This window comes from Mirounga angustirostris, unplaced genomic scaffold, assembly GCF_029215605.1.
Source record: "Mirounga angustirostris isolate CCGP_5_RB_7025 unplaced genomic scaffold, mMirAng1.0.hap1 SCAF_4, whole genome shotgun sequence".
NCBI classification, from domain to species: domain Eukaryota; kingdom Metazoa; phylum Chordata; class Mammalia; order Carnivora; family Phocidae; genus Mirounga; species Mirounga angustirostris.
Genome location: NW_026991712.1, coordinates 175,658,122 through 175,685,167, shown reverse-complemented (window position 1 = coordinate 175,685,167; position 27,046 = coordinate 175,658,122). Strand labels below are relative to the sequence as shown.

The following is a 27,046-nucleotide window of genomic DNA, read 5'->3' as shown; positions in this document are numbered from 1 at the left end:
TTGGAAATTCCTGGGCGGGGCTTGGGAACAGCTCTCTATCCTGTCACCTATTGGAGTGCTTCTTAGCACTTGTGACTATCAGAAAATGTTACTTATTTTTGTCTATATATAGGGGCTGTCTCCCTCCATAGCATGCCTGGATTTTATTTTTTCTAATGCTGATCGGCTGCCCTCAGGGTCGAGTGACAAAGGAGTACCCTAGGCCATGTGCTGAAGTGTGACTGCAGAACTAGAGCCTGTAGGGGATAGCGTGAGAAGGCTTCTGGAAGGACGGGTGACACTGGATCCCATGCTGGCCGACGAGGGGGCCCGGGGCTGCCTAGCACTGGGGCTTCCGCCTGCCACAGCGGGGCCGGCTGGAGAAGAACTGCTCAAAGTTTTTCTCGTAGGTGGGCAGGCTCTCTCTGAAGCAATATGTAGACTGCCTGTCACACTCACATGCCCACAGCCCGCAGAGACAGCTGACTCTGGGGCCAAGGGCACACTAACCTGCAGAGAGAGAAAGGGTCACTGGGGGCTTCGCTTGGTTCTAAGGTTGGGGAAAACAGGGGCTTGCAGCAAGGGGTCAAGGGTTGAAAACAGAAAGGGAAGAAATTGGGAGTCCATCTCCGGGGTCCCCGGTCACACCTGGACATGCCACAGGGACTAGAGTGAAGAGCAGCCTGGAAGGAAGTGGGGAGGGGGAGGCTGGACTGCATGGAGGGGTGCCCTGAGTGGGCATGCAGGCCAAGGACACGGGACCCACTTTCTCAGAACTCACCTCACACTTCCAGCTGCTTTCTTGACATCTTGCTGGGACGTCTCCGGCATCCCCAACTTAAGGCGTTCAAAAGGAACACTCGATGTAGTGCTCCCTCTGCCCACGAACCTGTCCTTCACCCACGCTCGAGGCTCACAAACGGCATCACCTCCTCCTCGAGCCAGAAAGTGAGCAGCAGCCTGGGTTCCTCCCTGCCTCCCACTTTGCACATCCAGTCCACAGCAAGCACCACCCGTGTCTCTGTTTAGAGTACTTCACGCTCCGCCCTCTCCCCTCCACCTTCCTGGCCACTCCCCCACTCCCTGTCACCACCAGTTCGTCCTCCCTAATGGGACCTTCTTAAACTGTCACCCCGATCAGGTCCACTCTCCTGCTTCAAGCCCCAGCGCAGTTTCCTAGTATTGGGGGAAGATACCCAAATCCTCACCAGGGGCCGAGAGCAGCCTCGCCGTGATCCGGCCCTCGCCAACCTCTCCATCCCCACCGTCCTTCACTCTGCTCTGGGCACACTGGCCTCTCTATGCTTGGCTCCCTTTTGTCCCGGGGCCTTTGCTCACACTGTTCTGTCTAAAACACTTGTCTCCAGGACCTTCAAGCAACTGGATCCATCTCCTCCTTTGGGCCTTGGTGAGATTTCCCCTCCTCAGAGAGGCCCTCCCGGGCCCCCGACCTAGAGCTCCCTCCAGCCAGTCTCCTGCACATCCCGTCTATCTCATTCACTGTGCTTTGCACAACCCGGGTGTCTCTTATGTGTTTACTTGAGTGTGTTTGTCTCCCCTCGACGGAGTGTGAGCTCTGTGAGGCCGGGCCTTTGCCTGTCTCGGCCCTCACAGTATCCCCAGCATGCAGAACAGATGCTGACACGTAGTAGGTGCTCCACGGACAGTCGCTGATAAATGAACCCAGCCTCTGTCTGGGCCTTTGGGATTGAGTGTCTGCCCTTTGGCCGAGTCACCACTAGATGGGGATCTTTTATTTACTTGTCAGAGCTGTCGTGTTTGGGGGGGTGTGTGTGTGTGTGTGTGTGTGTGTGTGTGTGTGTTCTGCTCTCTTCTGAGGGTTCAGGGGGAGGAAGGGAGGCAGCCTGACTCCCCAGTTTGTTGATCATGGGCAAGCTAGTCAGTATCCACATTTACAAAATGATGATAAAAACTATAATAGTGTCGAAAATAAATAACGGTGTCTACTGTGCAGGATCATTGCGAGGGTTTTCGTGGCTGTTTCGGGAGAGAGTGGTGTGCATGTGGCGGGCGCGCCCAGAGTGCTCCGTAAGTGCTCATGGTGATGATGATGGTGTTGCCTCTTGGAAGAAGAGGAGCCCTTTGAACTTGGCCCCAGTGCTGGCTGGCCTCTGTTTGTTTGCCTTTCTCCCTCCGAAGTCCGATTCCTGCAGCAAGCTGTCCTCTGGCATCTCCCCGGAGACTTGGTTTCTCGACAGCCATCCTACGCTTCAGCTGTGCCCTCCGTGCACCCTCATGAAATGTGCCAGGGATGCTCCCGCCCCTGGCTCTCGGCTCCTGTCACTCCCACTATTCTTGACACCTGGGTCACCTTTGCCCTCGCACTGCCTCTTTCCATCTGTGAAAATCCTCCGGGATCCATCAAGCCCCAGCTCCCCCAGGAGCCCCTTCCAAGCCCCTCCGGGTCTCTGGCCTCCCTCGTACCCAGTACACCCCTTGCTTCCTTCCGGGGTGGCCGCCGTGGTCTGCAGGGGCCCACTTGGACTTGTGGGTGGTGTCCTCAGGGGGCTACTTGGATGCAGGGCACTGCCCCCTTCAACCTCACTCTCCTCGGGAAAGGGCCTGTCACTCACCCGGAGCGCTGTCACTCTGCCTCTGCCCCTCCTCTTCCTTGTCCTCTTTCTGGCTACTTCTGTCTTCTGTTCCTCTCTTCCTCTTTTCCATCTCACCTGTCCTTTGTCCTTTCTCTCACTTCCCTGTCCCTTTCTGGCTTTGTCTGGTCCTTTCTGACACACAGAGTATGACTCTCTCCTGAAGCACAGGGCACCTCTAACACCCCCCTCCTGGGGCCCAGGCCCCTGGCAACTGATCTGAGCAGGGGTCAACGGCTGTGGGCTACCAGTTCTGGGGCATCCCACAGCCATGGCCGGACCAGGCCTGTCGAGACCTGGAAGGAGAGGCAGCCCCCGGGCCAAGAAATGTCCTCTTTGCAAGCCATCTTTTCAAAACCAGCCTGAATCCAGTTTCTGCATCTTCCAGTTTGTGAGTGGAGACACTGAGACAAGAGCTGAGACATGAAGAAAGGAACTGGTGGCTTTAGGGCCGTCTTTCTCAGTCCGTGACGTAGGCTCCCACAAATGGGACGAAGCAGGACGCTCTACAGGAATGTTCGCCACGGAGAACTCGGGCTCCTGCCAGGCCTCCGCCCTGCTCTCTCAAGTCTCTCCCTGGGCCTCTGGTTCAGTCTCAGGGCTTTATATGCCATCTGAGGGGCGCCTGGGTGGCTTAGTCAGTTAAGCATCTCCCTTCAGCTCAGGTCATGATCCCAGGGTCCTGGGATCGAGTCCCGCATCGGACTCCCTGCTCCACGGGGAGTCTGCTTCTCCCTCTGTCTCTCCCCTCTGTTCCCTCTGTCCCTCCCCAGCTGCTGGTGTGCTATCTCACGCTGTCTCTCAAATAAATAAAATCTATTTATAAAAAAATAATAAATGCCATCTGAACACCCATGACTCTGGGGTTCTCATCCCAGCCAGGTGTCTCCCCTGAGCTCTAGACTCCGATATGCTCCTGTCCACTTGACTACCTGTCGGGTGTCTGATATGCATCTCAAACTCAAGAGGGCTCATGCCAAGTGCTTGCTGTGTCTCCCTAACCTGCTCTTCCCCATCTGCACAAGCTCGGACAACACCTTACCTACAGCTGCTTGGGCCGGGAAACTTGAATTCCATCTCTTTTTCCTTCTTACCCGGCATCTCATCCATCAGCAGCTCCTGGCAATTTACCTCCAAAACACCCAGCATCGGACACTTCTCTCCTCCACTCCACCACCCTGTGGAAGCTTCTCCCCAGTGCTCACTAATGGCTCCCCATCTTTCCTCCCTGGTTCCCCAACCACACTGGACAGTGGCCAGGGTGATCTTTCTAAAGCAAGAGTGGACCATATCCTGCTGCAAACACTCTGGCCACTTCCCCTGCAATGGAAGGAGAAGGCGCCCTCCACACCTGTTGGCCCAGCCCGGTGCCCCCCCATTTCCCGTGCACCACCACCCTCCGCGGCCCCGCTGCCCATCGCCTCTTCTCCTGCCACACTGGCTAAATGCCACTTCCTTGCGAGGGCTTCTTCAGCCCCAGGAAGTAGCCATCCTTCCCTCTCCCTGACGTCATCATTCTGTATCCTGTTGCCTTGTTGTAGCACTTTATTTCTCAGTATTTGGGGACCTGACTCCCTCCCTGGAGGCAAGCCCCCTGGGCAGGGAATTTGTCTTCTCATTGCACATCTTCAGCCATAAACACGCAGTGTTTAGGCTGGATGTTCACCTTCTGCGGGACAGCAAAAGGATCCCCATTCCAGGAAACGGGAAGCCAGGTTCTCCATCCAGACCCACCACCTGTGTGCTTTAGGATCTCAGGCTAGCTGCTGGTCCCCAAGCCGGTTTCCGCAGCTTTCAAGTCAGGAAACAGACACTTGCATTAACTATTTCATGAGTTCATTCATTCACTCATCAAACAGGTACTCAGTCCTGAACATGTGCCTGGCCTTCGGCACTGGAGCTGCAGGTCTGAGCAAGCAGACTCCACGTGGCATAGCTCCCAGGGCGTCCTTCTCTGTGGGTTCTAATGAGGATGAGTGCCCACCCCCAAACACAAGACAGACTTGTCCCTTGCTCCCCCCGAACTCACATTCTGGTTGGCAGGACAGCGGATGCATAAATAAACAAGGTAATTTCAGGTAGAGACAAACGCTAGGAGGAAAAAAAGGTGATGTGTCAGCAAGTGGAGGTGTTGTGAGGAATACATTTAGTAATGAAGGAGAAAGAGCTTTGCAAACCACAAATTCCAGTGGTTACCGTGTTCACCTTCCCTCACTGGCAGAGGGAGAAGTCAGAAGCTCAGGCATGGAGGTGTAAGTGGACCAGTGGCTGGAAACTGGTCTCTGCCCCCCATGCCGCCTGCACAACGCATACATGTCTATGTGGGTGGAGGGGGGCATCTGCTGGCTAATCTTAAAGTCCCTTGCAAATGCCAAGTACTTATGTAAGCCCACTCAGAGGGGGGATAACAATCTCCCTGGTTGCTCGAGGGTGGCCTTTGCCACCTGGCAAATTGGCCCCAGGGCTTGGGTTATAGGCCTTTCTCTGCACTCATCTCCTAGTGACATTTAAAGACATGGACAGGCCAAGTTGTTTTTCTCCTTTCCCTTCCTTCTCACCAATTGCATCCCAGATCAGCTGCTGGTTGCTAGGCAACCCGGGGCCAGGCTCTGGGTACAGGATTTCAGAACTTGGAGGCTGGGGGGGGGGATGGGGGAGGGGGAGGCAGTTAACCCTTGCAGGGCTGCTCTTTGAACCACAGTGTAACTGGGGTGGAGGGGGGAAGAGATTTTCTTCCCTAGGGAGTTAATGACATTAGCTTGAAGAGGTACGGGTGTAGAGGAGAGGCTTCAAAGAAATCTCCTAACAGTAATGAAGAAAATCCCAGTGCTTTTCTGCAAAAGTAAAGGGAAAAAGAAAACTTGGGTGCAAAAAGAAGTCTCAGCTTCTAAAAGGAAAGGCATTACCTAGACACCTGCTATGGGTCAGACCCTTTAGTGGGGTTCCTTTAGCAACTTTATGAAGTGTAGATTATTATCCCCATTTTACAGACAAGGAGACTAAGGCCGAGGGTAGTTGTGCGATTATCCAGCTAGAAGCAGTGGAGCTGGGACTCAGACCCAGCTCTGCCTGACTCCAAAGTATGTGCTCTCTCTGGGCCTCTTAGCAGGGGACATAAAGCTAGAACAGAAAGATCTGGGGCATTACAGAGGGGCCGAGTCCATCTGCCTTTCTCTGTCCCCTGGGCCAGCACTGAGCATTCTGATGAGTATGCTGTTGACAACAAGACTTGCATTTGTGGGAGCTCTCCAACCAAGTGCACCTGCCCAACACCCTCCTGGCAGCTCCATGCCACTGGGGAGGGCAATGTGAGGCAGGAGCACCAGCTCTGGGACCAGACAAACTGGGTCCGACTCACAACTCTTCTTTCCCTGGCTGTGTGACCGTGGCCATCTCAGCTAACCTCTCTGAGCCTCAGGATCCTTCTTGATAACCATGCCCACCTCAAAGGTATATCCTGGGGGTTAAGGTGTTGTGTGTAAAGAATCTATCACAGATGCTCACAGACTGCAGCTGTTGCTAATGTACCTATTTTATGGATAACGAAACTGAGGCCCAGAAAACTCAGGCCAAGCAGTGTGTTCCAGAGCACTGGAAAGGCTGAAGATGCATGTGTTTCAATCTTGCCTGTTACTCAGATCAAACTCTTAAACTCTCTGGGCCTCAGTCTCCCTGTCCCTACAATGAGGGGTTGGTCTCAAGGGTCCCTAAGGGCACTTTTAGCTCTGGAGAATGCCAGAAGAGCAGGACCTGAGGTTGCCTTGCTCTGCGCCCCAGCCCCTACACAGTGCTGGCCCTGGATGGGCACCCAGGAGTCACTCAAGCAATACTGGACAAGTAAATAAATGTGCCTGGGTCTGGTTTGTGGGCTCAGCAGGTACCAGCAGCGGACCCAGGATCAGAACCCAGATCACCCAACTCCTAGCCCTACTCCTGGGAGCTGGGGCTCGGCAAGGTCGGGTGGGGAGGACAGGGAGTTGGCCTGGTACTCATTGGCTGGGTCAGCCAAGGAGGAGGATGCTGACGTCCTGCTGGTGATGGGGAAGCACCTGCCCCCTCCCCGTGCTAACTCCCTAAGCAGGGCTTTGGACTCCAGGAGGTCTGCTGAAGTTTTGAGGGCAACTGGCTGCCTGGCAGCATCTGTGGAAAGCACAACCCAGGCTGCAAACTTTTCAGCCCAGCTCCCAGCCCCTGCCTGCACCTCTCACCACCACTCAGCAGGTGCCAAGCAGAGGATGTTTCCATGTGCCACCTTGGGGGGCGTGCTCCAGCCTCTGCCCCAGATCACTCTCTCCCTCATCTCCTGGGGTCCCAGGCTGTGGCTCTGGCCCTACATGGGAGGGGGAAGAGCGCTGCTAAAGAAGCTGTTCAAAAAAGAAGAAGAAGAAGAAGAAGAAGAAGAAGAAGAAGAAGAGGAAGAAGACGAAGACGAAGGAGAAGGAGAAGGAGAAGGAGAAGGAGAAGGAGAAGGAGAAGAGAAGGAGAAGAGAAGGAGAAGGAGAAGGAGAAGGAGAAGGAGAAGGAGAAGGAGAAGGAGAAGCAGCAGCTGCTCCAGGTGCAGAGGGCAGAGGCTTGCCCCGAGCCTGGGACCACAGTGCGGGCAGAATTCTGCTTCCCTTCCCAGATCACCTTTTCCCTTCTTCCTCGGCCCCTGCACTTTACGGGGGCACCAGAGGACAGAACTCCTCGGGGATATTTTCTCTAAAAGTGATAACTTTTCAAGCACTTTAAGGTAACACTTGACATGACAGATGTTATGATCAAGAGGAAAAGAGAGGAGAAGAAACCGTATGGGAGCGAGACCGTGAGCCAGGCTGAGAAGAGTCAGAGGCACCTTTCTCATGTGCGCCCGCTCCAGCTAACCGCCAGGCTTGCCCCCCTGACTCCTGCCAAGCGGGGCCCAGAACGGTGGGAAGAGGCAGCCAGAGACTCAGTCCCTGCCTCCGAGGGCATCATGTGCCAAAGTGAACAACACTCTGGGGGCAACCTCCTCCAGCCCCCTTCCCCTGCACCGCCCCCACTAGGCCCTGATCTCATCCCATCCCCTGCACGTGGTATGCGAGATCTCCCAGAAGACACACTGCTTTAGGGGTCAGCACCATCATGGCCAGGGAGCTCCGGCACAGATGTCTCCTTGAGTTCACATGGGAAATGAGGGTTCTCCCCATCGATGGTGTGCGTGGGGGCTGGGGGCTGTGGAGCCTGAGAAGCAGACCATCAGTCCTCCCACTGCGGGGTTCTGAGCCACAAGCCCCCCCCCCCCCCCGCCCCGGCTCAGGTCTCACCACTGGACCAGGGACACTGCATAGTCCTAACGCTTGGTCAGTCTTGATGTGTCCTGAGCTGGGGCCCGGGGGTGGGGGGGCATTGGGGAGCCCTGGGGTTTGGGCACTGAGCCCCCACCCTAAGGGGGGAGATGAAGGGAAGGGAGGTAGTGGTTCCCTGACCTCGGGGGGCAGGTGAACTCCGACACGCTCACAGCTAAGCACAAATACACAGAGGGAGGAAAGGGGTTGGTGCCACTCCTCAAGTCCAGGTGGGAGGCCAGTTGCCCTGAGGGGCATTAAAACCACTGCAATGAGTGGCATTCCCGGAAAAGCTATAGCCAGGACTTCAAACGTGCTTGCTCTTTAGACCAAACTTGCCCTACACACACCCACACCCCAACAGCCCCAGAACATGCTCCAGGATATCGGGGGCCATTCCCCACCTGCTGGACGCTCAGTACTTGCTTGCCCTTGTCCTTTGCCCTCCTCCTTGAATGGCCTCGACGACACATGAGTTCCCTTCCCCAACCCCTCCTATTTACTTTTGTGCCCCCCCTCCCACGGCACCTACCAGTGCTTGGCATGTCCTCGCCCTCAACAAATATTTGTTCAACTGAAAGACAGCTGAGCTGTTTGTTAACACATGACAGACGAAGAATGTTCTCAACAGCGACAGTTGCCAAGCAAAGCTGCAAGATTCAATGTAATCTCAAGTCAACAACTATTTATTGAGCAGGTGTTATACCCCAGGCCCCGCGCTCCGTGCTCCCCGAGAGTGCAGGGGTACAGCCACGGACCGGAGAGACCAGAGACAAAGCAAGCGCTCCCAAGAAGCTCCGATTCCTAGAATTGACGCTTTCTGTCTCAAAGCACTCCTCAGCCAGCAGGCAGACATGAAGGAGAGGCCCAGGTTCAAAGCCATGTGTCTGCAGAGAGGGCTACTCACAGGCCATGGTCCCATTGGCGATGTGGAATCGGTAGCTATTCAGCATGGGCTGGCAGCCGGGCTGCTTTAGCTTCCGCAGCAGCAATCATGCATCAGGCAGCATCTGGGGGCCAGATCAGAGCAGGTGAGGGGGGCAGGCCCTGGGGCATCAGCGGGGTTTGGGGGGAGAAACGTGGGTAGAACCTGGAAAGGATCCCCCTGCCTCCTCCCCAGAGCGAGAAGGTATTGAAGGTAAGGAGGTAAGTTCCTGAAAATCATAACAATATAAACACAACCACTCACATTTAGTGAGCCTTTTCTAGTACCTTCTGCATCTCATGAGCTCCTCTGTGTAACCCCATGAAGTGTGATCGTAGTCCCCATTTTTGTAAGGGAGGAGACGGGATCCCAAGAACGGAAATTTCTTAAAATTGTAGAGCTGGAAAATCACAAACGCACACACACACACGGGGCTCAAACCTAGGTCCATGTGACTCGGTCATTCATGTAATGAGTTTTTCCTGAGCACCTACTATGTGCCAAGCACTGTGATAGTCCCTGAGGACACGGGTCAGCAAAAACACCCATAGTCCTTCAGTCCTTGTTCTCACGGTGCTCAGAGTGACCCAGGGTGGGAAGGGAGAACACCAAGAAGAGAAAGCAGCTGGGATGGACAGGGAACGGATTTAAGACACAGAAAAGCAAATGCTCTGGGCCAGATGCTTCAGTCCTTCCTCTCGCCATCCTGCCTCTGAGCTGGCTCTTTGCTGTTTGTCATCTTTGTCTCATGGCGTTAAAACTGTCATCGGCCTTCGGGCTTGGAAGGTGAGGAACAGAGGGGCAAAGGGCCCGGATTTGGAAACAGGCAAATTCTTGTTCACTCAGGGGCTGGTGTGTCTTTAGGCTTTGCTACGGTGGTTTAGGGGGTCCTCACAGATGCCGCCTGTCACCTGGGGATGGTACCACTGCCTTGGCCACCGGACATAAGGATTAAGTTAGGCCCCGTGTGCCCATCACCAATCCCAGTGCTCGGCACATCATGGGGTTCCATCAGTGTCAGTGCCCCTGTAGGGCTCAGGGATCCCTCCAGCTGGAATATTCCATGCTCTCAGGAGCCCAGCCCCGAGGACTCAAGCTCCAGGAATGACATTTCAGGCCCTGCCGCAGGAACATATTTATGCATGTGAGGTTAAAAGTGGCGAGAAACACCTTGTTTCTTATTTCTTCAAATGAGTGATGTGCAAACTATCCTGTTTCCTACCTCCCCATGCCCTCGCCACGTCACGCCAACCTCCACTTCTTCTGGGGACTCACGCTCCCCACCCCCACGCTGAAGAGTAGGCCTGGCAGCCACATTGGGCCATGTGGCTTTGCCCAGATGGACAACTTCTCCAAACTGGGCCACTGGGATTCTCTCTCCCGGAATGTGGAATTAGGCCCGGGAGACAGCAGGGCAGCCTTGCTGTGGTCTAATCCTAAAAACTGGGTTGCTGAGCGGAGATCACGTTTGCCGTGACGTTTGAGAATTGAAGACGGTTCTGCGGCTCTGAGCAGGACTCACTGGATGATTTTCGAGGCCTGGTGCAACACGGGAGGTTGGAGCACGTTGTTCGGACACAAGAATTTCGAGATGGTGGCTACAGAGCAGCAAACCACCAATGGGCTCCTGTCATTCGCAATGCGAGAGTCCTAACACCCTGCCTCACCCTCAGGCCCGGGTCTCAGTGCAAATCAAAGGAAAGCAGGCCTGGCGCCTCAGGACTCACCTGTCAGTGTCATCCACGGGGGTGTCTTTGCCCCCAAGGCCACAGTGGCAGCCGTATCCATAATATGAGAAGAAGGCGCTCCGCCCCGTGATGTGTTTGACCAACTTCTGAAACCAGAACCTGCTGTGGGCAGGGACCACCACTGCCGGCCAGAACATAAGAAAGAAGACACGGGGTAGTGAGAACAATGTCAGCCCGGAGACCCGTACCTAGAGCGCTTGCATCCGGGACATCAGGAGACACCCCACCCACCCCCCCCAAAACATGCCCGCAGACATGGGCATGGCTGGGATCATCAGCCCCTTTCATGGGGGAAAGTAATAGGATCAGAACACCGTGTCCCATAGCCAGTTTCTTGCTAGCCCAGGATGAGAACCCAGCTTCCACGATGTTCGGGACATTACTGTCCACCATGTCTTCCCCCTCCCCAAGTGAAAAACCACCATCCTGGCAGAAACACCCTTGGGTCTGATGCAACATTAACGGGAATGGTTCAAAACCAGCAATATGCCAATTCCTACAAATATCATCAGGCATTTATGATCTCACAGGAGAAACAAACCACTCAAGAGGCAGAAAAGATGCCCTCAATCTATTTTTTTATGGCAAATATACATGGGCCCGGGAATTTTTACTTCTACAGAATGTTTATGGAAGTGGGGGAAGAATATATATATACACACACACATACATACACACACACATACACACACACAGGGATGTTTGCTGCAGCGCATCCCTTGTGGTATTAAAAAATTGAACACCACCCACATATCCACTGACAGAGGGAGAATAACTAAATGGTGTCTTGAAAACATCTACTTTTAATAGCAATGTCTCCGGGCAGTGGGATTGAGGAAGTAGGTGGAGAAGAAGATAGACACCATTTATATACTTTTATGCTGTTTGACTTTTTTTTTTCCACAATGACCATGTATTACTTTTCTATTAAAATGGTTGAAATGTATGTGTGGAAAAGCCTAGAAGCGTATCTATGAAACTCTTAAAGTGGTTACATCTGGGGGTGCCTGGGTGGCTCAGAGGGTTGAGTGTCTGCCTTCGGCTCAGGTCATGATCCCAGGGTCCTGGGATCGAGCCCCACGTCGGGCTCCTGGCTCGGCAGGGAGCCTGCTTCTCCCTCTCCCTCTGTCTCCCCCGCTGCTCATGCTCTCTCTCTCTGTGTCTCAAATGAATAAATAAAATCTTAAAAAAAAAAAAAGTGGTTACATCTGGGTGTAGGAAAAGGACTAGGGTTTGGGAAGGATGCAAAGGGGCTTTATCTTGTCCTGTTCACTTATTTTACTTTTTAATTACATGCATATGTTAATTTTGCAATAAAGTAACATAACAACGTGAACTTGAGGAAGAAACACAGAAACAGAGGGATTTGGGACATGTTCACAAGGAGACTCCCCACGTGAAACTGTGGTTTTGTTGTTCTAAAGCACCTCAGAGGGGGTGGGGACGCCGGGGGTGGTTTCTGCTGTCACAACAGTCCCTCAAGAGAGTGAAGACTCTGGTCTCGTGGAGGGCCCACCATGGGGGCTACAGAAGTGGTCCTCCCTGCCTATGCCCTGCCCCCCACGATCTTGAAAACTGTAAATTCCACTACGGACTAACGAGAAAATGGGTGCTGCATTTTTGACATTTTGACTTAAAGCCACACAGCTTGAAACGGAGGAAAAATGGATCTGGAGAAATCTCTACTAATCAAACTCATCAGAGTCAAAGAGTTTTCCAACAAACCCAACACGGTTTGCTAGTAAGTTCTTTCTCACCGTGCAGAGGTGTGTTATCTGATCTCCTGGTAGCAATGACTTATAATTATCCATTATTCCATAAGTCACCATAAGAGAGCCTTCCTGATGAGAATTAATTGTCCCTAAATTAGCTCGATATATGTCTGCGTTTTTGTTCTGGAATCTACGTGACATTAAACAAAGGCAACTGAAGGGGAGGGAAAAAAAGGCTCCCGAAGGGGGGTTGTGGTTAAACAGTAGTCAAGGCCCTTTTTCTTAGCAAATGGTTAGCAAGCTTTGATTTTCTCGAAGTTTTGTGAGGTCCCAATGCTGGGACCAACCCATTTTGTAGAAGAAACAGAAGGAGGAGGACTTTGGTGGAAGCCTGTCCCACTCCCGATTCTCTTTTGAGTGACACCTGGTTTTCCCCTCACCCGATGCCACGTCAGGAGGGGCTGCCCCAAGACACAGACACCCAGACAGGAGGACAGCGCCCTGGAGCCTGGCTCCGGCTCGGTACTACTTACGGCAGGAGGCAAAGACCACGAGAACCCCAAAGGCCTTCATTCCTGAGGACACCAGGGGGTTGGAGGCACCGTGATCACACCTTACTCTGCTCATGAAGGGTCTGCCAGCCTGAAAATGACCAAAATGAGGCGAGGCCATATGGGTGCAAAACCCCAATCACAACGCAAGGCTCAGAGCAAAGGGATCTTTTTCAAACCTAATTATGTCTGAATATGATACCCCTTCTGGTATTTAGACCTAAATATAAAGATACGAAGGGCTCAGTTGTTTCTGAAAAGTGCAAGTGTTTCTTTTCTTTTTCTGGCAACATCCCTTCATCTCTTTCTTTGTTTCTTTTGAGGAGTCAGTGTTTCCTCTGTTTCCAAGTTTAAAGGCATCCAGGGGGTCTGTGATGGAAATCCCACTCCAGGAAGTCTAGCTCCACTTGCACGGTGGGCCCCCTGCCCATGTCTTCCTTCCTTGGTATCAGGTATCTCATTCAGGAGCTTAGCCCCTCTGAATCTCGGCTTCCCCTCCTATCAAGTGAGTCCAAAATACCTATCAGTAATTTTGAACATTTATTAAGAAGTTACTCAATGCCAAGTGCTGTTTTCTTTAAGGTCCTCACAGGTATTCCATGATTTAACCCTCACAAACGGAGAGGCTCTGCTATTGCTTTAGAGATGGAAACAAGAGTCAGAACAGCTTCCTTGAACCCACAGAGCCCTCAGCTTCACAGACTTGGGGGGACCAACGGAAACAGTGCAGGTAAAGCTGCTCGATACTGTAAAATGCTTTGACAGCGAAACGCAGCTCTTTTGTTATAATTGCAACGCTAAGGGTCCTCATATGTGGCTCACTTCTCACAGGACAACAGAGGAGGGCTCAGGGTCCCCCATCATCCCAAGGAGCGCCCCCTGTTCCGGCAACATGCAAGTGGTCTTGAGGTGGCCCATCAGAAATCAGGCTAAATCTGATAACAGCAGGACTTGGAGTATGAACAATAGCTCCGTTGAGCCTGGAGAATTTGGCAGGCACAGAGCTTTGGCTAGATTTACTCCCTGTGACAAAGTTTCCCAGGAAAACTTCAAAATGAGCGTCCTGTGCAGAGCCCTGGGCCCATTCATCAGGCGTCTTTGCTACTTCTGCCCCTCTCTGGCCAGATTCCGGTGGAGGTTGTAAGGCTCTGCCCTGACCAGGCCTGGTCCCAGCCAGCCTCCCTTCCAAGGGCCGCAGGGAGATTTTTAAATTAGGTTCCATCTCTACAGGCTGGCTCCCTTTCCTCTTCTGAGTCTGCAAAAATAACCATGTGATGGCATAGTCCAAGAAGAAGGCACACACGTCTTGTAAATGAGCAGGTGATGACGCTTTGGAGAGACAAAGAAAGGGACCTGGGTGCATTACTGGTAATGAAATCAGTGTTTCTCTGTGCGCCAGCTCCTCCTCTGTGCGCCAGCTTCTCCCTCTCTGTCAGCTTCTCCCTCTGTGTGCCAGCTTCTCCCTCTCTGTTAGCTTCTCCCTCTGTGCGCCAGCTTCTCCCTCTGTGCGTCAGCTTCTCCCTCTGTGAGTCAGCTTCTCCCTCTGTGTGCCAGCTTCTTTCTCTGTGCGCCAGCTTCTCCCTCTGTGTGCCAACTTCTCCCTCTGTGTCAGCTTCTCCCTCTGTATCAGCTTCTCCCTCTGAGTGTCAGCTTCTCCCTCTGAGTGTCAGCTTCTCCTTCTCTGTCAGCTTCTCCCTCTGTGTGTCAGCTTCTCCCTCTGAGTGTCAGCTTCTCCTCTCTGTGCCAGCTCCTCCTCTGTGCGCCAGCTTCTTCCTATGAGTGTCAGCTTCTCCATGTGCCAGCTTCTCCCTCTCTGTCAGCTTCTCCCTCTGTGTGCCAGCTTCTCCCTCTGTCAGCTTCTTCTGTGCACCAGCTTCTCCCTCTGTGTGCCAGCTTCTTCCTCTGAGTGTCAGCTTCTCCTTCTGTGTGCCAGCTTCTCCCTCTCTGTCAGCTTCTCCCTCTGCATGCCAGCTTCTCCTTCTGTGTGCCAGCTTCTCCCTCTGTGTATCAGCTTCTCCCTCTGTGTGCCAGCTTCTCACTGTCAGCTTCTTCCTCTGTGTGTCAGTTTCTCCCTCTGTGTGCCAGCTTCTCCCTCTGTGTGTCAGCTTCCCCTTCTGTGTGTCAGCTTCTCCCTCTGTGTGTCAGCTTCTCCCTCTGTGTGCCAGCTTCTCCCTCTGAGTGTCAGCTTCTCCCGCTGTGTGCCAGCTTCTCCCTCTGTGTCAGCTTCTTCTTCTGTGCACCAGCTTCTCCCTCTGTGTGCCAGCTTCTCCCTCTGTGTCAGCTTCTTCTTCTGTGCACCAGCTTCTCCCTCTGTGTGCCAGCTTCTCCCTCTGAGTGTCAGCTTCTCCTTCTGTGTGCCAGCTTCTCCCTCTCTGTCAGCTTCTCCCTCTGTATGCCAGCTTCTCCTTCTGTGTGCCAGCTTCTTCCTCTGTGTGTCAGTTTCTCCCTCTGTGTGCCAGCTTCTCCCTCTGTGTGTCAGCTTCTCCCTCTCTGTCAGCTTCTCCCTCTGTGTGTCAACTTCTCCCTCTCTCCAATCTTGCTCTATTCACTTCCTGACAGGTGTCTCTCCTGGGAGCCTCCCGAGAATGCACTTCCTGTCTCAGAGTCTGTGTCCAGGGAGGCCAATCTAAGCCCATGTAGACTGATAAGCAGTGAACTCACCTCTAAAAGGACGAGTTTGAGGGGACCTTGAATTACCTTAAATTTGTATTCCACTCCTATTTGCTCCTCATACAACCGGACAGGTAGAGCCTATCACTTTCTTGTTTGGCAGTTGAGGAAATCAAGGCTCAGAGAGAAGGGACACACAGCTACCAAGCGGTAGGACTGGGACATAACCTCTGGTCCCAACCTCCAAATTCGGCGCTCTTTCCCCCTCACCAGGCTCCCTGCCTAGACCTCTTGCCCATGTGGCTTTTCGAGGGTGACAGAGCATTTTCACAGGCACTGGCCTCCAAGGCTATGACTTAGGCAAGACGGGCACGGTTCTCTCCTCTGACTGATCCTTTGCGGGTGCTTTGGATTGTGCTGAACTGAAACACAGGGCTGGCAGCCCAGGGACGTGAGGAAGGGCAAGAGCGTGGGGAGGGGGAGGTGGGGAGCATGGCATGGACTCTAGGGTCAGCTTCTAGCGTGGCAGCGGTGGGTTGGCAGGTCTCTGCGAGCAATGCTCTCAGACCCATCAATTCATCCGACACAGATGACGCTGAAACGTTGGTTGGCTTTTGTCCCCGTGGAGGAAATAAGGAGGGAAGAACCTGTGAGCTCCGTAGGTCAAAGATCACGCTATTTCGTTCCCCTCTTTATTCCCAGTGCCTACCGGCACATGCAGAGCCTGACACACACTCGCACTGGTGGCGTGTCACACTTCGACACCCTGCGAGGCTTCTGAGCACCTCACAGTAAGTCCCCCCGGCTCCCGGCTGGAGAAGTACTGCTATTACCCTCATTGTGCAGATAAGAAAGCCAGGCACGGAGAGATGGGAAATAAATACATATCTGAGGAATGAATGAAGGAATGCATGAATGATCAGAGTCCGATCATGTTTCGAGTTACAGAAATAGAAACAAAAATATACGCTACCGAGGGCCAGCATGGGCTAAGCAGGGTTTGTGGATTATCTCCCTAAGTCCTCTTCCAATAGTCCCCATGTGGCCTAGATGATCAACCCCAGTTTCTAGATGGCAGAACAGAGACTGGCGGGGATTGGGTATTTTGCCCTGCAAAGTGACGGAGCCAGGACTCGCCCCAGGTGTGTGGGCGCCAAAGGCGGCATCCCGAACCCTGAGCTGCTCTCCTGCTTCCCTGCGGGGCATTGCGCCGGGAGCTCTACCTATCCAAAACACCGCTAAGAAAACAAAACCAAAATGGCCCGAGCATCTGATCAGATGCCACAAGTGCTCTTAAAGATTGTATTTATTTATTTGACAGAGAGAGAGATAGCAAGAGCAGGAACACAAGCAGGGGGAGCGGGAGAGGGAGAAGCAGGCTTCCCGCCGAGCAGGGAGCCCGATGCGGGGCTCGATCCCAGGACCCTGGGATCATGACCTGAGCTGAAGGCAGATGCTTAACGACTGAGCCACCCAGGTACCCCCACAAGTGCTCTTATTTGAGACACGATCCCAGCAAGGGGTCAGCCTCCTTTTCTCAGACGCAGCGGTTGAACAGGAAGGGAGTTATCGTGGAGGCTGTTAGGAGGGAGGCAAGGGAGAGACAGGAGTGATGAAAATAGTAACAGACCAAGCCTCTGAACCTGGGGCCACTGAGTATAGGGGCAGATGGTTCTAGCTACAAAAACGCCGTTGCGCCTGGAGTGGTCGTTGACTTCAAGTCGTCAAGAAAAGGCTGCATCGTGTAGGAGATTGCCAAGGTGCAGGGCAAATAACTCCAGATTCTCTGTCGGAGAAGAGGGTTGGAGCAGGGCACCACCACCTCCTGGGAGAGCCATTTAAGGTCCCTGAGCCTTCGCTTCATCACCTGTGAGGTGGAGACAATGAGCCTGACCCCCCACGGGTTGCCAGCAAGATTCAACAAGTTCCTGAGGTCGAAAGCACTTGGTCAACTGTAGCCAAGGTGAGGTACCATGTTTTCTATGTTCTACTTAAGAAGACGGGGAAGGAGGCACGACATTTATGGATGTTTTCCAACAATATGGGGAAACAATAGAAACCTGCTGTCCTTCAAGAGATAGATTTCGTTATCTAGAAACTTCCCTCTTCCAGGGCCTCTTGGGAAGCTGAGGCAACAAGATGCATAGTAACTGTGCCAGCCTCTTGGCCTCTCTACCAGAGCATGCACCCGGTCCCTGTTCTGCTTGAACATTATCTAGGGTCTCAATCAACACGTCTAATGGGATCGAGGGCAGAATAATACACTGGGTATAGACTCCAAAATCTGGAAGCTGCTAGTTCAAAAAGAGGCCAGCTGCTCTTTGGGGACAAGCTGCTGAGACACTGAAGCTATTGCCTTCAGCCCAACCCTGGGGGAGGTCATTTAGACTTCAAACCAGATATCCTTGGGGGATACCAAGTGGCAGCCAGCCGGGTCCCTCGGTGGAAAAGCCAGCTGTGGAATCAGCATTGTCTCTTAATTCATTTAACTTTCATTTGCTGAGCGCCTACTGTGAAGCAGGCACTGTGTAGGCAAAGCAGGGGACTCAGACACAGGCACGTTCCTAGCCTAGAGGAGCTCAGGAGGAGCTGAAGGAGAGGCACACGGGAGGATGAAACCAACACGATAATGAGCACTAACGCTCACCAAGCATTCACCATGTGCCTGGCACTGTGCTAAGACCTCTACCTTTTATGGATGGTAGCGTCTGATTTCACCCCCGCCACACTCCCATTCTTAACCACCTACATTCTATAGAGGTAGAAAGCAAGGGGCAGGGAAGTGTAATCAGCTACCCAAGGTCTGCAGCTAGCAAGTAGTGGAGCCGGGATTCGAACTCAAGCCTGGACTCCAGGGGCCATGCCTACCACCTCACAACCAGCACAATAGGCGGGTACAGGTAAAGGCGCCACGTGGGAGTGCCAGGGTGGGGGTGGGCTCTGGAGTATGGGGTGGAATCAGACAGACTGGGGTTCTGGAACTGCTCTGCCACTCAAGAATTTGAAGGACCCTGAGGGTCAGTTGGTTTTTTTGGGCAAAGGAGGCCAATGATGCCTTTCTGGGAGACAGCCCTGAAGATCAGAGGAACTGACCTGGTGAGGGTGCATGTTGCCATCTTGGGCACATTCCACTGGACCAAAAGGGATCAGCAAAAGCCCATGAGGCTTGGGGGTGGGGAGGAGGTGGTCAGGAAAGGCCTCCATGAAAGAGGTGACTTTTTAACAGCGGCTTTGAAGGATCAGTAAATTTGGATTGACTTCAAGGAAGGAAGCAGGGTGGGGCGGGCATGAGCAAAGACCCTGGAGATGAAAAGACTGAAGGCCCATTTGGGGACCAAGCTGGCTGGACCCCATGAAGAAAGCCATGTAGTAGTAAGGGAACCATGGCTGGAAAGGAGGGTGAGTCCACATTTAACCTGGCAAGGCAGGCACCTCTGGCCATGTTTACTGAGAATCCATTTTGCGCGTGTGCCCGAGATGGGGCATTATAAGGTTCGTCCTTTGAAGACATGCTCTTTAAAGAAAGAGGGGAGACAAATGTAGCAAAGTCACCTCTCTCTTTAAAGAGCAGGAAGGCACAGCAATTGGCTGGTTGGCTCCTTCCCTCCAGCGCCCCCCGCCCCCAGCACTGCACGTTACTTGACACCAGGGAGCAAAGGGCACCTGCTGCTGAATATTAAACAGACCCTAGGCATAAGCACCATTTCAGTTCATGCCCATGTGGGGACACACACATACACACACACAGAGCGGGGGGCAGGGGGAGAAGCCAATTTGATTTTCCAAAAGATTGCATAATTCTTAGGTGCTATTAAAATAGCTGATGAAGAATCTACTTTAATCTTTTTTGGGTGGGCGTCGAAGGCCTGAAGAGCATTGCTTAGATATTTCTGACAGAATCATTTACAAGAAATAAGCCACCACCAGCACTAGCTGCAAAGCCAACAGCTCCTAAAACCATCACCTCCTGCACCCTCTTGGGGCCTCAGATGCCACCCCAGATGCCCAGGGTGGGTCAGGGGGCTGACCCTAGCAGGAGGCGTGCCCAGCAGCAGCTCCCACAGGTCAGGTGCAGCTTCGCTGACACAGGAAGAAACATCGCTGCCGAAATGATCCCCTCCTCCCGGGGCCCGAAGACCTTCCTATCAGTGTCAGTCACGTGGCACATAACCACGTCCAGCCTGCACCTGCTCTTCCATTCTTGGCTCAAACTGTATTGAAAACAATCTCATTTGTAACTCTTTAGGGACGTGTGACACACCTCCTCAACTAAACTGTGACCATCTTGTCTGGCGGATGGAGTCATGCCCTATCGCAATCCTGTGTCCATGTGTCCGGGATACACAAGATAGCAGATATCTGGCCGCAATGCTAGGTAATGAATCCTAATTCTTTCCTCTGATAATTTGGTCTTGGATGTCTACTAACATTATCTTCCATCTGCACATTCTAAGAGTCTAGAACCGTGCCTGGCAGACAATAATAGTCCAGTAAGGGCTCCTTCTGAATCTATCTTAATTTCATTTTGGAAGAAAGTCTTCATTCATCAAGTTGGGATCTGAAGGGTAAGTGGGCATTAGGCAAAGGAAGGGAGGAGACAGAGTTTGGGGAAGGTGGAGAAGAATCTTCTAGGCATCGGGAACAGCAGGAGCAAAGGTCTGGAGTGTATGTGTGTGGCCCTGTGGCAGGCAACTGGCTTTGGGGCCGTTTGGAAGAGCAGTAGGTCTTGGACAGAATCAGAGGACGTGTACCCTCCCATTCGAGCAGGAGGGACGGAGGAAAGCAGGCAAATGTGTAGTCTGATGGCAGAACACTAACAAGGCTTCCATAGGATGGCTTCTCCTTTCTCTCTGAAGAGGGAGGTGAGGATTCTTCTGCGTGGGAGGAGGGGCAGGGGAGAGGGGAGAGGTTTCAGGAGAGAGGACAAGGTTTGAAATAACCACGGAGAGAAGAGACAGAACTAAACGGGCGGGGGGGAGGGGGAGTGGAAGGATTTCTGCGTGGGGTTAAGGGTCCAGGAGACGTTGGAGAGCACACCTTTCCGCAAATTACGCTGAAGTCCGTGGCTGGTCAAGGTGTCTTCAGCCCCTGGGTGTAGGTAGACTGATGGAGTTTCATCAGGTGGGAGGGAGGGAGAGGTAGCAGGACAAGGGCATGGGGGATTCTCGCAAGGGAATGGCCTGGGTAAAGGACCGTGGGCTGGACAGGGCAGGCAAGAAGCAGGCTGGTGGGCGGCAAGAAAGCGCAGAGGGCAATGGGCTGCGAAAGACAAATGGGGTAGAGGTGACTGGGGTTGCTGGAAGTAGAGGGGTCATGGTCAGGAGGGGCAAAGCAGGGCAGATGTAGTTGATATCCAGGGTCCAGCAGCGGCCGGGAGTGGGGGGCTGATGTGGAAGGGAGGTCACGGACTCGGTGTTGAAGGCTTGCACGGAGAACAGACAAGGACGAGAGGCCCCAACTCAACACAAGCCCTAAAAGCAGCCACTGAGCCTGGAGGGAGCCCACAAATCAGTCAGTCCAGCAGCTTCTCCCCAAACCGGGGTCGCTGAGCGGGCCGGGGCCTGCCCCCAGGTCACAGCCCACGGGGCTCCCCAGCCCGGCCCGGGGAGAGGAGCCAGAAGGCCCCCCAGCCGCGCGCCCCCGGGCCCCACCGACCGGAAGCACGTGGCCCCCTCCGCCGCGTTGCCCCGGAGACGCGGGCTGTTTACCAGCGGGACGGAGCCGGGCGCCGGCGGCGGATGGAGCAGCGGCCCAGGTGAGCGCGCCCTGCCGCCTGGGGACGCGGCGGGGGCTCCCCGGCCTCGGCCCCGGTGGCGCCCCCGGGGGACAGGACGGGGCCCGGGGAGAAGCGGCAACTCCCGGGGCAAAGCCAGCCCGGCCCGGCTCACCGTTGCCGGAATGGGACGGCTGCCGGGCTCCGCGGAAGCCGAGGGGCCTGGGCAACCGCCGGGCCATACCCTCCTGGCAGGGCAGTGCGGACGGGGGACACGGACAGCCCCACAGGGCCCAAAGGACGTCCTGCTCGCGGAGAGACCGGACCCGGCCCAGAGCCTCCCCCAGACCCATGCTCTTTCCCCCAGGCACCTCTCACTTTCTAGGCGTTCTTTCTTGCCCCTCCCCCAAATGCCTGCTTCGCTGTTCCAGCTCAGCTCCTTCCTTTTAGAGCTGTCCGTACTTGGAAATAGTTGAGCTCTCCCCCTCCCCCCCTCCCCCACGTTGCTCTTGCAACCATCCCCACTGCCTTTTCCAAACCTTTGATCACTTGGTGGCTTGTGGTCCAATTTCTCCACTCCCCCTTTTAAACGTGGCACTCTGCGTGGGACAGTGCATTCTCATCATTTAGTCGGGGGTAGAACTGGGAATGGTACCAAAGTTTTCTCCTGCTCAGGCCAACTACCATCTCCTGTTGATTCCTCTGAGTGCTTTCATCTTGAAAGCCTCACAGGGGGCGGATTGGGGTGGGGGGGTTGTTGGCAGGTGATAGTATTAACTGATAAACATTTTTAAAAGACCAATTCAAATGTATGCATCCTCGGTATGTATCAGCAGATGGTATGTGGGTGGGTGTATTTTACTGCATTTGCTGTGGGTTTAGATTTGGGTTGTGAGTGAAATGGGGTGGTCTGACCCTGTGCTGAGAGGTGGGCTCCTTTGGAAAGCAGGAATATGGCCTCAGCCTTTCCTGTCCAATGTTCTTCGTTTCCAGTTGATTTGGCAATTCATCTTAAGCAATGGGCACCTTTTGGCAGTTCCCTGGAAACAGTTACGAAGAATGTTTGTTTCCCGACTCCTGGCAGGCCTCTGGGGTGCAGCTATTCTGTTTAAGTAAACAGGCCACTTGCCTATTCAGCTGACGGCTTGATGGATGCCTACACCTAGATCTTGTCAAATCACTTTGTGGTTTCGTGGCTGCCAGGCCCGGAGGTGGGGAAATGAGCTGAGCGGGGCTAATGATGGGCACTGCCCAAGCCTTCCTGGACCCGGGGGGGGGGGGCAGAGTTCGGGACCCAAGGTGTGGGTACAAAGGCACGGTTGGCCCAGGTCCCCAAACACCTGTTCCCCCCCCCCCAGCTTCCCCTCTCTATGGAATAGATGCTGGGGAGAGTTGGTGCTCCCTCCGTGTAACAGATGGTCCCTGCACTCAGGAGGAGGCAGTGGGTTATGAAAGCAGGTTCGATGGAACGGTTTTACCTGAAGGAGGTGTTAATCTCTAAATAACCATGAGTGGGCTTATAGGAATTAGTCATAATTGAGGTTTTTTTCTCTGAGATAGCTCGCAGTCATGTTATCTTATGACCAGGGTGTCTTGAATATGACACCCCCTGAACATGGATAATTATATAGTACCAAAAGGTATAGAAAGTGCATGCACATACTCAAGTTTTACTGTTAAAAATAATCCAGCAGAGAGCCTGCGAGAACACATGACTTTCCTCATCAAAGTTGTTAAGGAAGAGGTTTCTAAGTTACCAAACTTACTGACAGTTAAACCTTCCCGAGGCATGTGTGGGAGTTAGAAGCCAAGTTTGTGATAATTCTGTAGAAGCTGTGGCAAATTAATAGCCATTCCTGGAGGGGGGGGGCGCCGAGAAGGGGAGCTTGTTCCCGAATTGAACTTATCTTTGGCAGAACAGTTGGACAATTATGACCTTCTCATGTCATCCTGAGTTAAAGTGCAGAGCTGCTTAATTACAAATGAAAGACTTTAGAACTAAGCCAACAGCGGAAAAACCACATTCTTCACAGTTGATCAGAAAATAGATTAAATTAACAAGGAGACGGGCCGGCATTTTTTCATGCCAAGGAGAAGGTTCCTGAACTCCCAGCAGCCAGACTGGGTGTGAAAACCTAGTGAGAAGTGGAAGATGGGAGTGTGGAAAGACCCAGTCTGTGGACGGAATGGAGCAAACACAGAGGCCTTTAAGTTAAGAAAGGGAGGGTAGCTTTCGAACTGGCTAGTGCCTTGGGAACGTAGGGGAAGACTGTGTTTTGTTTGGGTATGGTTTCAATGGAGAGGAGTGGGATACTTTCGAAAATTTGGCAACATGGGTAAGAGGCACAGAACGATAATGTTAGAATGCAAAGCTACAGGGCTGGAATTGCATTGCTCAGGATTGTGTGACGAAGGTAGCTTGGGGTAAGTTGGTTTGAGGTTAGGATGCAATTAAAGTGGGGCATTAGAAGGCATTTCTTAGAAAAAGCATCATTCTGCATTTTTGAGGCAAGTTCATAGGCAGTAGCTCGCTGAAATCAACCTTCCCGCGTTCCTGTGCAGTGGGCGGGGCACGCACGGGTCCCAGGATTTGCCTGGCTGGTTAGAGGTGACTAGGAGCAGAACCACCTAAGGCCCCCTGGGGAAAAAGCTCTGGAGCAACAGGCAGGGCTTTTGGACCTAAAATAATAGAAAACACTAAGCAAAGAGAAAACCAGACACAAAAGCAAAAGAACCTTAACTCTTCTTAAGCCTTGACTACACATGCCCCGAGCCGGGGGCTTACAGCCGTGGTTCCATGATTTTGTATTACTGTCTTCCTGGTGCAGAAAAAGGGACTGACCTGGGAGGTATTTAAATAATGTTTTCAAGGCCATATGGCTAATTCTATAGATGAGGAAAGAGATGTATCAGAAAGGTAGAATGGCGGTCCCACGGTGGCTCAGCTAACTCTCGGCAGAGCCTGCAATAGAACCCCGGACTTAGGACATCAGGTCCTGGTTCCTTTGCACTCAGACATGCTGCTGCTTGGGGACCATGGGGCACTGGGAAATTACCAGAAGGCCTTTAGAGGGTGGGGAGGCACCTGGTCAGCTTGTGCAGTGGTGGTCAGGATTCCAAGGGAGGACAGGAGCCCTAGACGCCCCACAGTGTCCAGGGAAGGATGTAAGCAGGGCGTGGAAGGGGGAGGTGGTGGTAATCGGGTTAATGAAGGGGCCACCTAGATGGTGAGGAGGGGAGAAAGAGACCCGATCTGGCAATTCGGGCCTGCACAGAGGAATGCCCACGCCTCCTACCGACCTTGGGAACACGGGGCTTCTGTGGGATTTGGCTAGCACGCATGAGCACCCCCAGCGGGAGACGCACATACAGAAGCCCTCAGAGTGTTCACCAGGTAGCTGGGAAGACGGAAGGCGAAGCCTGGTCCTCCAGAACATGGCCGGGTGTCACAAGACCTGGGTCTAGTTCAGGCTCTGCCAATAACTGGCTTTGTGACCAGGGGGCAGTTGCTCTCACCCTCTGGCTCCTACATCTGTAGGATTAGCGCGTGCGCAGAGTCCCCTGTGGAGTGGGTCTAAGACACGGTTTGGTACACGATGGCCCACTGCCAGTTTTGTGTGGCTTGTGGGCTAAGAATAGGCTTTATACTTTTAAATGGTTGGGGAAAAAAATAGAAAGAAAAGGGATCTTTTGTGCCACATGTAAATGATATGAAATTCAAAGGTCAGTGTCCATAAACGAAGCTTTATTGGCACATAGCCTCACCCGTTTATTTACCTGCTGTCTGTGGCGCTGTCACACCCCAAGGGCAGAGTTGTAGAGTTGCCACTGACCCCGAGGCCGGCAAAACTGAAAATATTGGCTATCTGGCCATTTACAGAAAAGGCTTGCTGGCCCCTGGTCTAGGACCTGTGTACCTCCCTGTGAGTTCTGGCCAATGGGCCGAGATCAGCAAGGGTGCCCCCCCTCCCCTTCCCCACCCCCCTGGTGACAACGTTAGGGCGGTGGAGGGATTTTTGACATTAAGTGATCTGTGCAGAGACACCTTGGGGATTACTGTTACTGTTAATAGTAACTAAAAGGGCAGCAAAGCTGAATGAAAAGAGGAAGGAAAAGGAAGGAAGGTCAAACTGTGGGTAGAAAGGGAGAGTTAGGAAAGGCCTAGGGGAGAGAGGGAAAACGGGTCAGTGGCTTCGAGGGCAGGGTTGAGTCATTGGAAGAGAGATCACGTGGCTCCCAAATACTGAAAACCTGTTCAGAAAAAATTAGCCAGTCCCCGCTCTGGATTGTGACAAGGCTTGTTGCTTCTCATCCCTCTGGTCTCTCAGCTTAAAGTATCCCCTACCCCGGTGAGAATAAGAATTTGTCTACCCCCCCCCCCACCAGTCACTCTCTGGTGCCTACTTTGTTTATTTCACTTCAATTATTACTCATTGAAAATACCTCTTTACTGGTGGGCTCGACACCTGTCTTCCCTCACTCTTGGTTCACTGATTTTTCCAAGTGATTGGAATGACTGATCGAGCGAAGGAATGAATGGCAGCCGGTGCCCCTCCCCCGATGCCCGAAATCCAGAGAGAAGCCCTCCTGGCCAGTTGGCACTAATTCCGGCCCCTGGGGGTGAATGGCTTGGAGGCAGGAGTCCTGGGAAGTGTAACCCACGGCTTCTCTTCTCTCCTGCTTCCTTAGGGGTCTGCAGAAGCAATGGCCACAGAAGCCCCTGTGAACCTAGCCCCTCCTGAACGCAGCACCGTCGGCAGCTCGACAGCTGACAGCTTCATCTGGCAGCCAGACTCGGCCAACATGCACGTCCTCAGGCCCAAGTCCGCCAAGGGACGGACGCGGCCCAGTCTGCACAGACCACAGGGCGCAGAGCTGTGCCCTCACCGCGCGCCAGCCTCCCTGCCTCCAGCCATCCCCTGCGAGTCGCCAAGCAGCCAGAGACCGGGAGCCTGTGCACCCAAGTCTCCAAACCCGGGAGCTCCCGATGAGATCCCCGAGCTGCTGCAACAGGTGCTGGCTGGCGCATCCTCTTCCCTCAATAAATACCCAGTCCTCCCTTCCATCAACAGGAAGACCCTGGAGGAGGGGTCTGTGGAAACAGTAGCTAAAAAGGTCGGCTCCCTGCAGCTGGGCAGCATCCAGGCTCTTGACCAAGAGGAGACTGGCACCGTGAAGACAAGTGAAGAAGATTCCAGAGCTCCTGCTTATTCCCCAGAGAGGAAAGTCATCATCCAGACCAGGAGACAGACCTCCCCCGGGGCTGGGGACGTGGAGGAGACATCAGATCGAGAGCCGAGGCTTCTGCTGGCCATCAGATCGCCGTCGGGCCGAAGGTTCGTTCACCATTTCCGGCCCACCGACGCCTTACAGACCGTCGTAGCCGTGGCCGAACACCAGAACCAGGCCAGTTACCAGCCCTGCAGCATCGCAGTGATGGGGCTGCCCAGGAGACGTTTCTCTGACCTCACCAGATCTCTGCAGGAGTGCAAAATCCCCCACAAGTCGGTGCTGGGCATCTCTCAGGAAGAAGGGGAGGGGGAGCCCTGAGTCCACAGTCCCCCAGCTGGGGTCCTGGGTCTCTGAGTAAGGAGCACGCCTGGGTGCTGTGGCCTTCCCGGCAGCTCGGTACCAAGTGCCACGTGAACCTGGTGCGGCTGTGATCCTTGGCACTCATCTTCACAGCCCCTCCTCTGAAGGAGGGAAGTTTGCACATGCACCAAGCGCACTGAGAAGGTTCTCCTCCAGTCGTTAAATTGCCTCCAGCACTGGAGTGGACTGGCAAGTTACCAGGGCTGTTCCTGTAACCACGGTGACCAGGTCTCCCCCTTCCCCGAGTTCTGGGTCCTTTCTGGAGCCCCCGCTTGCCTTTACAATGAACTCTCACTCT

The 27,046-nt window shown here is 53.5% G+C and overlaps 2 protein-coding genes across 2 annotated transcripts; one reads left to right on the top strand and one right to left on the bottom strand.

The window, feature by feature from the left end:
* Positions 1-319: 319 nt before the first annotated feature.
* Positions 320-21,398, bottom strand: PLA2G2C (phospholipase A2 group IIC). The gene is given in 6 exon segments (XM_045899148.1): positions 320-489; positions 8,805-8,907; positions 9,253-9,256; positions 10,550-10,691; positions 12,816-12,857; positions 21,332-21,398. Coding segments are annotated over 6 exon segments (528 nt in total).
* A 4,445-nt stretch (positions 21,399-25,843) lies between these two features.
* On the top strand, positions 25,844-26,744 carry UBXN10 (UBX domain protein 10). The gene has a single exon (XM_045895496.2). The coding sequence runs from the start codon at positions 25,861-25,863 to the stop codon at positions 26,704-26,706; it is 846 nt and encodes a 281-aa protein (XP_045751452.1). The 5' UTR covers positions 25,844-25,860; the 3' UTR covers positions 26,707-26,744.
* Positions 26,745-27,046: the final 302 nt, after the last annotated feature.